This window comes from Leopardus geoffroyi, chromosome E1 (assembly GCF_018350155.1).
Source record: "Leopardus geoffroyi isolate Oge1 chromosome E1, O.geoffroyi_Oge1_pat1.0, whole genome shotgun sequence".
Lineage (NCBI taxonomy): Eukaryota > Metazoa > Chordata > Mammalia > Carnivora > Felidae > Leopardus > Leopardus geoffroyi.
This window is the reverse complement of record NC_059330.1, coordinates 16,913,775-16,928,212: the sequence shown is the minus strand read 5'-3', so window position 1 is coordinate 16,928,212 and position 14,438 is coordinate 16,913,775. Positions and strand designations below refer to the sequence as shown.

The 14,438-nt window shown below is 37.2% G+C and overlaps 1 protein-coding gene across 6 annotated transcripts in view; it reads right to left on the bottom strand.

Annotated features, from left to right (window-relative positions):
• The window catches only part of SSH2 (slingshot protein phosphatase 2), a 254,587-nt gene that overhangs the window by 189,019 nt on the left and 51,130 nt on the right, over positions 1-14,438 (bottom strand). For 2 of the 6 annotated variants that reach the window (XM_045487800.1, XM_045487801.1), the window contains exon 2: positions 6,355-6,435. The exons of the other annotated variants lie outside the window; for them this stretch is intronic. In XM_045487800.1, coding sequence (XP_045343756.1) covers positions 6,355-6,435 — 81 coding nt within the window. The remainder of the gene's footprint in view (positions 1-6,354; positions 6,436-14,438) is intronic. 6 annotated transcript variants of the gene reach the window in all.

The window sequence follows — 14,438 nt, the reverse complement described above, 5'->3', positions numbered from 1 at the left end:
ATTGCCAAAGTATACTGTGAGATTACAAAAAATAAACAGAAGGTATTAGGAGGGACTCAGAAGACAGGATCCATTAAGATTAAGAATCTGTTAAGTTTACATTCTCCCATCACATTTGTCTTAATCACTGCCATCCACTGCTCTCTTCAGAGTTAGCAGTTCTTGCCTAATAGTCTGAAATTGCAAATTCACTAGAACTTCACCCCAACCACTGGGTAAAATGATATCTGGGAGGGCAAAGGTTGAGAAGGACTGTGCTTAAGTACAATAGTGGCAGCACTCTAGAGATTCACAGAAAGAATGGAGAACTAATCTGGCTATAAAATAACCTGGTGATATATCCAATTTCTGATGACACATACTATTCTACCTCTTGAAACATGAAACTTTATTATTATTAAGCTACCTCTTTTTCCCCTATACTTCTATCAATGGTGTGTCTTTACAATATCCCAAATTCAGTCTTCAGATGCCCCCAGATCTGTAATCTTATAATTCCTCCCTACGGAATTTCTAAGAACCATGATTCTTAACATTGGCTGTGTGAAGTAACCACCTACGTACCTTGTAAAGAATACAGATGTCCAAGACCCACTGAATGAGAAAGTCGTTAAGGTAAGATTTGAGTCTCTATTTTTCAGAAGATCCATAGATTACTCTGGTGCAAAAACAGAGCTGAGAACCACTATTCCATTTGCCCCAACCCCCTAGCACTAGAATAACAATATTCCATTCAAAGGCAAAGGTAATCCAGCATAAGATGAAAAGCTCAAATAAGTGTCAGGCAGACCTGGCTGTCACTACCAGCATGGTACATACCTCACACAAGCCTCTTTTTCTTTAGCTTTAAATGGGAAATACTAAAAGTCCTTAACCTCAAAAATTTGGATTCAACACTAATGTGTATGAAAATCACTTAGCATGTCTGGAAAATAGTAATTGCTAAATAGATTACTTACCTTCCAAAGGGAAACTCATTTCCAAGCTGTAATCTAAAAAAACCCTGTATAATTTTATTAATGAAAAATCCTACAAATCATGCCATCTTCTGCTTTTCTTGCTTTCCTAAACTAAAATAAGGAACAAGTACACCCGAACAGGCCCTGCCTCAGATTATGGAAGCAGGATAACTCAGCTAGTTGGAGCTTTTATTTGGTTGATCTTATAAATCAGGTCAAGCTCTTGGTGTCTGCCTACAATTATTTCACTGCTACATTCTATATCCTTGTGCCAGATGTCGCCAAAATATGTCTCTGGTCAAAAGAAGGGCCAGAAGTCAGACCAATATAAAACCAGTACAGGGGAAAGCCTGGTGTGCCTGAAACATCATTTTGAGATTCCATTACCCAAGGCATTCCATATATGTATGCAACTTGCAAATCACTATGGTAGGCACTGTGGCAAATATAAAGAAGAATAAAAGAAAGCTTCTGGCCCTTCAATAATCATTTTACAAATTTAAATAATATATTTTAGAAATTGCCACAAGTTATTCGGGCCACAAGCCAAATCAAGGGTGGTGAAGAAAAATAAAAATGGTCAAGATGTCCACTTTTTCCTCTTCCCTCACAGCACTGGATGGACTACAAACTTAAATTGTGCCCACAGACAACAGTGGCACTGTCCTGACTCTGTGGAAGACATGGTGACATCAGGGAATCCTACATCTGTCCTTGCTCTCTACTTAGCACAGAAAATGTGCCAGACCCTCTAAGTACCTTACATAAATCTTATTTAATTCTAACAACACTCTGAGACAGGTACTATTATTAATCCCATTTTACAGATGGGAGAAAGGAGGCTTAGAGAAGTGACATCATGAGCCAGGAAGTAGAGTTGCGACTCTGACCCAGGTTGTCTGAATCTTGAGCTGTAATAAAACTCACATCTCTTTGGCAACAAATTTTCTTATTTTTATCCTTTTTATATTTGTGTATGTTGTCTAGTGAAATGGTATCTCTGTAAATCAGCCTGCAAAAATGGAAAAAAATACAATACCGAGAGCTAAAAGAAAAAAGGTAAATACAAACCATCAGAAATGACTAGGTGCACATACTATCAGCCTACACCATCACCACCTTCCAGCCAACTACTTTGGTTATCATTGTATCTCTGAGTTTATCTACGATCTACTGTTTAGTGTGTCTGCTCACAATATCTAGAGTCTTACAAAAGTAGATTTAATGACAATAGCAGTTCTCCCCCCTTTTCAAAAAAATTTTTTTAACGTTATTTATTTATTTTGAGAGAGACAGAGACAGCGCAAATGGGGTGGGGCAGAGAGAGAGGGAGAGAGAAACCCAAGCAGGCTCCACACTGTCAGCGCAGAGCCTGATGTGGGGCTTGAACTCACGAACCTTGAGATCATGACCTGAGCCAAAACTGAGTCAGGCGCTTAACCGACTGAGCCATCCAGGTGCCCCAATTTTCCCCCCTTAAATATAGTTTTACTTTCTAAGCTGACAAGTAATTCATTGTTTTGATCATCCCATATACCACATTCTAAAACTTAAAACATACAAGAAAAACAAGATGCTTCAGAAGAATCCTAAAGATTAAAGTGCCTTCTGTTCTCAACCCATAGGCTGACTACTCAATAGCAGGCCTTGAATTAGGGCTTGCTTACCTTAATGCCAATAACTTTTAACAATTCTTAAATTTATCTTAAACATAGGTTAAACATTCTCTCTCTCCAAAGCCATTTCTCCCACAAAATGACTACACATGAAAACCTCCACAGAAGTTGCCATCTAGAAGGATACTGCTATATTCTGAGACACCTGGCCTGCCCTAGAAAAGAATGCAAATCTACAGTTTAAAAATGTAAAGTATGCTACACCAAATAATTCTTACATTTTAGATTTCCCTTTTTGTCTGTCTTTTCCACATTTGATTCAAGGGTAACATTTTCTTTTTTTCTCTCTTTAATAACAGAAGGCTAACACTTCTTCCTTTCACTGGGCTAATCAAACAAAGTGCTGTTTTGATTGCAGGGAAGGGAAATGCATTCCCTACAAAGATATAATATCCAAGCATAGGAATGAAACAGACCATGAAAATAGTATGACCACCCATATGTGTCCCTCCTCCTGTTTGGTAGAGTGGGAGTAGGGTCAGAAGACCAGGGGAAGGAGAGAAAGAAAGAAATTGTATCCTGAGGAAAAAAACTAACATAACAAGCATTTTCCTGACCTCCAGGCTGGGGAAGATATAACCCTGCAATAGTAATGAATCTGCTTGGTTCTAGCTGAACCCCAACAAACATGGTAATTGGAATTCCAGCTTACACAGAGCTTTTTCTCCTTTAAGGCAGGAAAGCAAGGTATGGGAATGAGGAATAGAGAGGACTCTCAGGAATCTCAGTGGCTACTGTGGCTAACAGTACCCCAACCTGCTTTAGTCACTGCCTACATTCTTTCCTATCTGAAGCCAAAGTGAAACTCCTGCAGCTAAGGCCAGTATCTTCTCCTCTGCTACCTTTTCCAGTCACACTGCCAAGCCTGCTCTGGGGGCAGGCAGTCCCTCTTCCCATTATGGAGACCTCCAACAACCCTGTACACAGCAAAGGGAACAAGAAGCTGCTTCTACCCTTTATCTGCTTCCCCAGAGGCTGAAAAGGACCAGAGAAGAGGGAGAAGCTTTTCTACACTCCTCCCTTCTCTTCTAAGAAAGCCCCAAGAGATCTAAGGCAGCCATCCCCTCTTTGCCTCCAGCCAAGTTTCTTTCCACTCATCCACATATTTCTTTTCTTCTCCCCATGTACTGCATATGAATGATTTTCTCCTCTCCTTTTCATGGCTTTCCATAAAAATCCATAAAACTAAGCTGTTGAAGCATAGTTATACATTCTCCTAGGGTAGATTTTTTTAAATTCAGTTTTATTAAGGTAAAATTGACAAATAAAACTGTAAGATTCTAAGGTATACATCATGGTGCTTTGATATACATATACATTGTGAAAAGATCCCCCCCCCCCATCTTCAGATATTTATCTTCTCTGTGAGAACATTTAAGTTCTGCTTTTTTAGCCATGTCAAATTATCAAATGCAATGTTATCAACTATAGTCACCATGTTTTACATTAGATCTTCAGAACTTATTCATCTTATAGCTGAAAGTTTGCTCTTAGGGTAGATTCTATATTTTATGCCTAACTTCCGTGGCCCTGGGCCCAGTGATTAGTACAACATAGTCAATCAGTGCTTGGAGATGAATGAATGCATGCATGCATGCATGCATGAATATAGATAACGAAAGTTCATAATTCTGTTATCCCGAGATTGAAGAGAAAGTTCTTCAGTGATTGACTTTATGTGCTACTCTTCTATACAATAGTTAACTTCTATTTCAAATAGTTATCAAGATCCCATGCAATTTCCTTTGAAGAAAATTCAAAGTGGAGATTTCAATCAGTTTGTTCTCCAAACAATTTTGTTTTCAAGTTTAAGGCATCAAACTGGGAAGGAGATCTTCAACCTCCTTTGACATGAGGGTGGGAATGGGAGCTGAGGACTGGGGGAAAACATATAGGAAATACTTCCTAAGCAACCAAATAGGAGGATAATTCAATACTTTTTAAGAGCCAGCCAAATACATGTAACCACTTTTGCCTTATAAAGAGGAAAAGATAACAAACCTGACTTAAATGAATGAAATCTGGCAATAAAATAAAGTGATCCAGAATAATCTGCAAATATACATACCCAATTAATTGTTTCTCAGAGAACCATTAAAACTAGAGTCATCTTTTCCCCACATGTGCACAACTTCATAAAAATTTTCTTCATATAGATTGCCATGCATTGGTCTCTTTAAGACAAAGTCAGCCAAAAAATAAGGCAGTCTAGTCCAGAAGATGCCACTGCAGACTGAGCAAAGTAAATCTTGAGGAAACTATATAAACAGCCTTGGGACATATTCCATCAATGATGCTGCTGCCTGCTGATAATGAGATCACTGATGACAGCACTGATGGGTGCTGAGATCTGACATCAGCGCTGCCCCTGCTTATCACACAACACTGGGCAAAGAATACAACCTTTCTACCCTCAGTTTGTCATCTGCAAAATGTTGATAATAAGTGAGTGTTCATGTGAATTCATCAATGTTTTCAAGCACTAGGGAATGAGCACAGCTCCAGCTATTAGTGAGTCACAATAACTGACTTAATGCCATTTCAGACTCATCATCAATGCTGAAGGAAGTGCAACTGGGTCAGTCAATATAATAGTTGGATGAAGTCCTGAAATAGCGATCACCTTCTCTGTGAAGTGAAGGTGAGTAAAGAAGACAGTTTAAGAGCAGGCTAGGCTGTACTATGGTGATATACTTAAGAGGCCCTACTTACTTCGAGAGTTTCAATTGGTGAAACTTTAACATTTATAGAGTGCCTACTATATACAATAAACATCCTAAAATAGACAGGATCCAGATTTTATCATCAAGGTTTGTAGAACCTAGCATTAGCCATGGCTAGCAAAGGCAGTTATCCTGTTACAAGAGATATTTAAATTTTTTAAAAGTCAATTTAAGTCCTTCTCTAACTAACTTCAGCCTGATTCAGCCTGGGCAATTTGTGGTAATTAAGCAACTATTTTGGGGGTCCAGTGAGATAAATAAATTTATAACATCTCATGAAATGTATTTAGTTAGATAGCATGATCCAGTAATTAAAACATTATTTGGCTTAACATTCTTAACAGCCAGGACGTGTTAGGTCTACGTCTACGGGGCATAAAGGTCCAGTGGAGCACCAATACCAAGCAGTTGCCACAGGGAAAAGGAAACTACTGACCATTAAAAAATGTAAGGGGGCGCGTGGGTGGCTTACTCGGCTGAGCGTCTGACTTCAGCTCATGTCATGATCTTATGGTTCGTGAGTTCAAGCTCCACATTGGGCTCAATGCTGTCAGCGTAGAGCCCACTTTGGATTTTCTGTCCCCCTCTCTCTGCCTCACCCCTGCTTGTGCTCTCTCTCTCAAAAATAAAATAAACATTAAAAAAAATTTTTTTAATGTAAAAAGCCCACTAAAACAATCATCTTTACTGAGGGAGAACTCACTCAAAGTTTCAGGTTACAACATTTTTCTACTTTGATAAATACACCTAGAATGGAGATTATTATGCATACAAATATACTCTTATTTATATTTATAAATATAATGCTTATATTTATATATATATATGCTCATTCCAAGTCCCTTATTTGCTTTCACAGACTATGTATTTTGCTGAGTGAGGCCAAACAGATGAAACGATAGGTACTGTATCTCAGTTGCATTTGAAAGCCAAGTTTACCCAAAAAGCTTTCACTTGGAATTACCAAAGGCTGTATAAAAACATATACCTACGTACATTGGAACCACTAAAGATATCTGATTCTTCACATTCACAGGAAAGTAACACTGCTGATTCACTGTCTTCCAAATGAGAACTCTGTAATACAAACAAGATCATTTCACAGATCCAGATGAATAGGGCCATAAGCCTGAGGGAAAAGCCAGCAGACATCACCGAGTCATGTTAGCTCATACGTGAGAAGCTGAAATTCTGATTAGTGATGGCTATTTTGGAGAGAATAAAGCCAACAAGTTGATTGGTTAGGTGACCAGAAAATTGATTGAGGCATGTTTGATTAGCTGAAGCATTTTCTATGGTTTCCAATTTGGGCAATGGGGTGTCCCTTTTCTGTAAAGATGGTATTACTGTTTATAGTATGTACTCTGGACTATTCCCAAAGGGCAGGTTTGTGTTCATTTATCCTCATATCCAAAGGTACATATTTAATATGACTGTTTAGAGTCAGGCTTCAGAATATAACATAGGACATGACTGGAGGTATCTAACTACTAGCCTCATCAGCCATCTTCTAACAAGTGTTTATAAGAACAGCCAAAAGATATGCCCTACCCAAGTCCACCTGACGGATGCCAGAAAACAATTTAAAACATTTCTTCCACTGTCCAATCTCGTTTTCAAAATCTGTCTAGAAGACAGATAAGGAAAATGAGACAAAAGAGTGAAATAATTAGCTGGTAACCCAAGAATATTCTTCCCTTATGACTAACAACACCACAAAAAAGAGAAGAAGAAAAAAAGCTCCAACTCTCACCCATTAAGTTCCACCCAAATGTTTGCTGTTTGAGTAAAAGCTACTGGAAACTGAGCTATCCCTACATAAAGATGTAAATGCTTATGTCATCAAAACTTCTCACTATTGTATTATCAAGCAATTCCACTTCTGGGTATAAATCCAAAAGAGCTGAAATCAGGATCTGGAAGAGGTGTCTGCACTACCATGTTCATGGCAGCACTATACACAATAGCCAAGATGATGGAATCAATCCAAATGTGCAACAACAGACAAATGGTTAAAGAAAAAGTGATATATACATACAATGGAATATTATTCAGCCTGAAAAAAGGAAATCCTAAGTGAAATAAGCCAGTAACAGAAAGACAAGTATTACACGATTCCACTTATTTGAGGTATCCAAAATAATCAAATTCACAGTAGCACAAAGCAGAATGGTGGTTTCCAGGGCCTAAGGGGGAAGGAGTATTGAGAGTTCTTCTTTAAAGAGTACAAAGTTTCGGTTTAGTGAGCTAAAAAAGTTATAGAGGTCTGCTATATGACATAATGCCTACTGTTAACAATATTCCATTGTGTATTTAAATTTTTGGTAGGAGGGCATACCTCATGCTTAAATGTTCTTACCACAAAACAAATAAACAACAACAAAAAAATGCAAAGAGGCATGAGGAAACTTTGGGAGGTGACAGATAGGTTTAGAGATGGTTATAGTGATGGGTTTCACAGGTGTATGCATGTGTCCAAACTCATCAAATTGTACACATTAACAATGTCTGTCTTTTGTATATTAGTTATATCTCAATAAAGCTCTCAAATGACAAAAAAACCCCACCTTGCTACCAGTGGCTGAAACTTAATCTTATATTAACTACTCTGTGGCTATCCTAGTTGACTCTTACTTTGACTTTTCAAAGCTGAAACTACATTTAAACCTACTTAATACCTGTAGAGATTGAGTTTTGGAGTGCAAATAAACAACTGAAAAAAAAAAAAAAAAGTAAAGCTCAGAGCTATTATTTCCGGTAAGTGCCTTCTCCTGGTTTATCTTCTTTTTTCCTACCCTGATCTTTTGCCTACTTTAGTTTTCCCTCTTACAACCAAGTCTCATCTTCCATTTTCCCTCCCTCCTCCTCTTTTAGAAAATAAACAGAAACAACCAAACATTAAAAATCACTTTTTAGGGGCACCTGGGTGGCGCAGTCGGTTAAGCGTCCGACTTCAGCCAGGTCACGATCTCGCGGTCCGTGAGTTCGAGCCCCGCGTCGGGCTCTGGGCTGATGGCTCAGAGCCTGGAGCCTGTTTCCGATTCTGTGTCTCCCTCTCTCTCTGCCCCTCCCCTGTTCATGCTCTGTCTCTCTCTGTCCCAAAAATAAATAAATGTTGAAAAAAAAAAATCAGACTACAAAATACTTGAAGACTTCTAAAAGTCATATTAGAAAAGCTAAAGGCATAATTAAAAAAACTAAAATATTTGAAGAAATTAATAAAGTAGAGATCAAAAACGCTTTCAATTCTCCCAAATTCTCGGATCACAACAGATGACAACATAAGTAATATTAAGCATATTAATAGTGGCTTGTCACTGCCACAGTGTACAATTAATCCAAATTACACTAGTTAAGATTTTCAAAATTTTCATTCTTAAAAATATTTCAGCATGTTTACATGATTTCTTTTAAAATATCTTCCAAGAAGGTGGTTCTGTGATGACTTACACTCCTAAAGTTATTTTAAGACTTTACTGCATACATATTAATTGTAATTTAATTCATTAAGTTACAAGGTATCAATTTAAGTGTGTTGGCAGCATTAAAAATAATTGGTTCACGGAACAAGTATTTACTAGCAAACAACATATTTAGTTCCAAATTAAAATCTAATCTTAAAGGAAGACAAAGGATATTTCAAGTTCTTTCCTCTGCTTTCTGGGGTACTTGGTAATTCCAGTTCCTGAGTTGTTCCTGGGTTCTGCAGAGTGAACTGTCTTGCTTATAACTATAAAGGACTTATTCCAAGAATGAATGAATATTTAGGAATTCTATTAATATAATTTAGCATATTAGGTCAAATGAGGAAAACTATACGATTTATCTAAATAGATGCTAAAAAGTACTTGATAAAATTAACATTAGTAAACTGGGAATAAAAGATGCTACCTTGATCCACTCCCAGGTGGACTTTTACATATACATAGTACTTCTCAAGTTGGCAGGCTCTTCCCCAACCTGGCCTTGCCTGAATTTCATATTGAACAAAATCCTCCAGTGTTTTTCTAGCATGAGGATAGTGATCATGCCCAGTTTGTAGTGCAGATGTCAATTCTCTTTTCTTTTCCTTCTTTCTCCTCCTTCCCTTCTTAAATGTCCCTTTGGCCAATTTTGAAGTGGATAATGTCAAATTCATATTTTTGCATTAGAAGTGCCAAGTCCAAATCTTAACTAAACTAAATTGAGTTCATACCTTGGTTCTGACACCTACTAGCCATGGGATGGTGAACACATTACTTAATCACTCTGAGCTCAATTTCCTCATCCATAAATATAGGCACGAAAATAGCATTTATCTAATAGGGGCATTGGAAATATTGCATGAGAGATAATACAGGAAAAGCACGCAGCATGACTTAGTTACTGATGTCACTACTGTTGCTCTTGCTGTTGCTGCTGCTGTTAATGATGATAATAATAATAGAGTAATAATCTCCCTATTAGATGTAAAAGGCTTATAAATTTGCATTAAATTCCCTTTCAAAGAAACTTTTACTATATAGGGGAATTTTGCTTCTATAAAATTATAGGTGTTGGGGTGCCTGGGTGGCTCAGTAGGTTGAATGACCAACTCTTGGTTTCGATTCAGGTCATGATTTTGTGGTTCGTGGGTTTGAGCCTTGCGTTGGGCTCTGCGCTAACAGCGCAGAACCTGCTTGGTATCCTCGTGTCCCTCTTTTTTTCCTGCCCCTCTCCACTCACTCTCTCTCTCAAAATAAATAAATAAACTTTAAAAATATATAGGAGTTTCACTTCTAAATACAGACAACTTTGTATACGCTATATAACCCTGAAGTTTTGAGTTCACAATGAGTCATTCATTACCATTTATTGTACCCCTACTATGTACTAAGCAATTTTCTGGGTGCTATATTAGTACAGGAAAATTCTAAACAAAAAGGGAAAGATAACTGAACAGGCTCCAGAATTAGTTTTTTGTTTTTTATGAAGATGAAAAACTACAAAAAGAAGTATATGGCTCTATGGAAATATGCTTTGGCTAAGCATTGGAGAAAAACAAGGGCCAAGATTGTTGGTAAGGAAAACACATCCGTATATAACAAGAAGTTTCAATCCAGAATAGCTTCTAAGCAACAATTATAGTAATAAAATGTTGCAATCTTTATATGGAATGAATGATGCAAGGACTCATGTACTAAGAAGGATGTTTTGAAGAATGTTAAAATCTAACTTGTCCAGTTACCTAACAATTTGTAAGCAGAAGTCTTAAGAAATAATCCCACAAGAGTCAAAACCTGTTTCTACTGTTAAGTGTCTTTTATTCTATTCTTGTTGTATACAGGTTATGTGATTTTTAAGAAGCAGAAAATGTTGGCTATTATATTTCTTTTGTCTTTTCTATTTTCATTTATATTTTCTCCCCCAACTTTTTTCGGAGGTTCTAAGTGAACACACTGCACTTATTCTTAAAGAAACTAGAGATTTTAAAAATATACTATTAGATACCAAACCATAACATACATGTGTACCTTAAAGCCTAATGACCACTTTGAAACTAAGTTTTTAACTCTTTAAAGGCCAAAGCAAGAAGGTCTTATTTATCCTGACACTTAGACATAGCTGGATTGACAAAGCGATTTCACAGTCTAAACATGACTCAAGTGAGAAAACTCTCTCTGCAGTCTCTAACCCCAAGTTACAGATTTAAAAACCTTATGACTTCCTCTCTCCCTTCCTCCTTCCATTTCCTTCTCCCTTCCTTTCTTCCTTCCTCTCTCTCTTTCTCACTCTCTTTCTTTCATTATATTTCCATTACTTATTTTATAACTAGAAGTTTGTGCCTTTTGACTGCCTTTATCCATTTTGCCCAGTCTTTCCCCAACCTCTGGCAGTCACCAATCCGTTCTCTGTGTCTCTGGTTCTCTGTGTCTATGAGCTCAAAATTATTGTAAATTACGGTAAAAAATCATGACTTCGATATGTAATATATGCATGTGGCCAATAAAATTCAGAAGCTGTCAAGGAGTATGTAAGTTTTCCTCCCATCCCTGTCCTCCCACTTCCTAATTCTCTACAATCCCATTCTCATAAGTAATCACTATGTGAGTTTCTTGGGATTTTTTCAGAGATATTGTGTGTGTGTGTGTGTGTGTGTGTGTGTGTGTGTGTGTGTGTGTATGTGTATACTTTCTCTAAAAATACACAATGAAAGCACACTACACCTATTTTTCTGTCATTGCCTTTTATTTTATTTTATTTATTTATTTAAAAAAATTTTTTTTTCAACGTTTATTTATTTTTGGGACAGAGAGAGACAGAGCATGAACGGGGGAGGGGCAGAGAGAGAGGGAGACACAGAATCAGAAACAGGCTCCAGGTTCTGAGCCATCAGCCCAGAGCCCGACGCGGGGCTCGAACTCACGGACCGTGAGATCGTGACCTGGCTGAAGTCGGACGCTCAACCGACTGCGCCACCCAGGCGCCCCATGTCATTGCCTTTTAAACTTGTCTTTGGTTTCACTATTTTTAAAACTTCAAATTGTGGTAAAATAATATAACATAAAATTTACCATCTTGACCATTTTCAAGTAAAGAGTTCATTAGTATTAGGTATATTCACATTGTTGTTCAACCAATCTCTAGAACTTTTTCATCCTGCAAAACGAAAATTCTATATCCATTAAAAAACGAATTTCCCCTTCCCATAGCCCCTGGCAACCACTATTCTGTTTTTTATTTTTATGAGTTTGATTTCTCTGAATACCACAGATAAGTGATATTATACAGTATTTCTCTTTTTGTGACTGGCTTATTTCACTTAGCATGTGTCAGAATTCCTTTCCTTTTAAGGCTGAATAATATTCCATTGTATATATATCACATTTTTTAATCTATTTATTGGTCAGTGAATATTTATTTCAGTATTTTTTATCACTGTTATTTCATTGTATAGATATTCCAAAATTCATTTAATCAGTCTCCTATTAATGGACTCAGATTACTTGTAACTGTATTCATTTTTCTAATTTGCTGTAACAAAATACCACAAACTTAACAGTTTAAACAACACAAAATTTATTATCTTTATAGCTCTAGAGGTCAGTAGTCCTAAAATCAAAGTGGTGGCAGACCCATGTTCCTTCTGGAGGCTCTAGGGGAGTATTACACCCCGCCCCCATTTATATGTTGAACTCCTAATCCCTAGGACCTCATAATGTGACTCTATCTGGAGATATGGTCTTTAGAGAGGTAATTAAATTAAAATAAGGCTTATTAGGGTGGGTCCTAATACAATATGACTGGCGGCCTTGTAAGAGGAGGAGATCAGGACACAGACACTGAGAGGAAAGACAATGTGAAGACAGAGACAAGACAGACATCTACCAGCCAAGGAGAGAGATATTAGGGGGGAAAAAAAAATAACCCTACCAACACCTTGAATTCTGACTTCTAGCTTCCAGAACTGTGAGAAAATTAATGTTGTTTAAGCCACTAGTCTATGGTACTTGTTTTGGCAGCCCTAACAAACTAATACAGGCAGAATCCGTTTCCCTGCCTTTTCCAGTAACTAGAGGCTACCTACACTCCTTGGCTTGTGGCTCCCTTCCTGCATCTTTAAAGTCAGCAAAGGTAGGGTGAGTTTTTCTTATATTTTATCAATACAACCTCTTCTCTGTCTCCATCTTTCACTTTCAAAGGCCCTTATAATTATATTTCCCCTTATTCCAATAATCCAGGATACTCTGCCTATTTTAAAGTCATCTAATTAGCAATCAATTCCATCTGCAACCTTAATCCGCCCCCTGCCCCAACCATGTAACATGATATATTTGCAGGTTCACAGGGGATTAAGATGAGGAGACTCTTTGGGTGGGAGGAGGACATGTTCTCCCTACCACAGAATCTTCTTTTCTGCAAGTTTTACTGGGGAAAATAATTGTTTTATAGAACCCAGTATTCATACCTAGTATAGCAGGAAGCACAAAATTAAGTAAATAAATAACACTACAGCCATATACTTTGTACATAAAGAGGATCCTAAACACCTAACAGTAGCAGTAGAATGTTTGAAATTGCTTTTTCTGGATGATGATTTGGATTTGATTCAACCCCAGTATTTCACATAGGCCTCTTTGTAATCAATGGTACAGATCTGTAAGACAACTGGCTAGTATTAAGGATGGTGCAGCCATTGTGGAAAACAGTATGGAGGTTCCTCAAAAAGTTAAAAATAGAACTAACCTATGATCCAGCAATTATACTACTAAGCATTTACCTAAAGGATACAAAAATACAGACTTGAAGGGGTACACGCACCCTGATGTTTATAGCAGCATTATCAATAATAGCCAAACTATGGAAAGAGCACAAATGTCCATCGATGAATGAATGGATAAAGAAGATGTGGTATATATACACAATGGAGTTATTACTCAGCAATCAAAAAGAATGAAATCTTGCCATTTGCAACTACGTGGATGGAACTGGAAGGTATTATGCTAAGTGAAATTAGTTAGAGAAAGACAAATATCATATGACTTCATTCATATGAGGACTTTAAGAGACAAAACAGATGAACATAAGGGAAGGGACACAAAAATAATATAAAAACAGGGAGGGGGACAAAACAGAAGAGACTCATAAATATGGAGAACAAACTGAGGGTTACTGGAGGGGTTGTGGGAGGGGGGATGGGCTAAATGGGTAAGGGGCACTAAGGAATCTACTCCTGAAATCATTGTTGCACTATAGGCTAACTAATTTAGATGTAAATTTAAAAAAAATGAAAAATAAAAAAAAAAATAAATAAAAGCCTTTCTAGACTTGGAGAAAAAAAAAAAGATGTGGTATATATACACGATGGAATATTACTCAGCCACCAAAAAGAATGAAATCTTGCCATTTGTAACCATGTAGATGAAACTAGAATGTATTATTTTAAGCAAAATAAGTCAGTCACAGAAAGACAAATACCATATGATTTCACTCATATGTGAAATTTAAGAAACAAAACAGATGAACATATGGGAAGGGGGAAAAAAGAGAGAGGGAAACAAACCATAAGAAACTCTTAACCATAGAGAACAAACTGAGGGTCGACGGAAGGATTGGGTGGG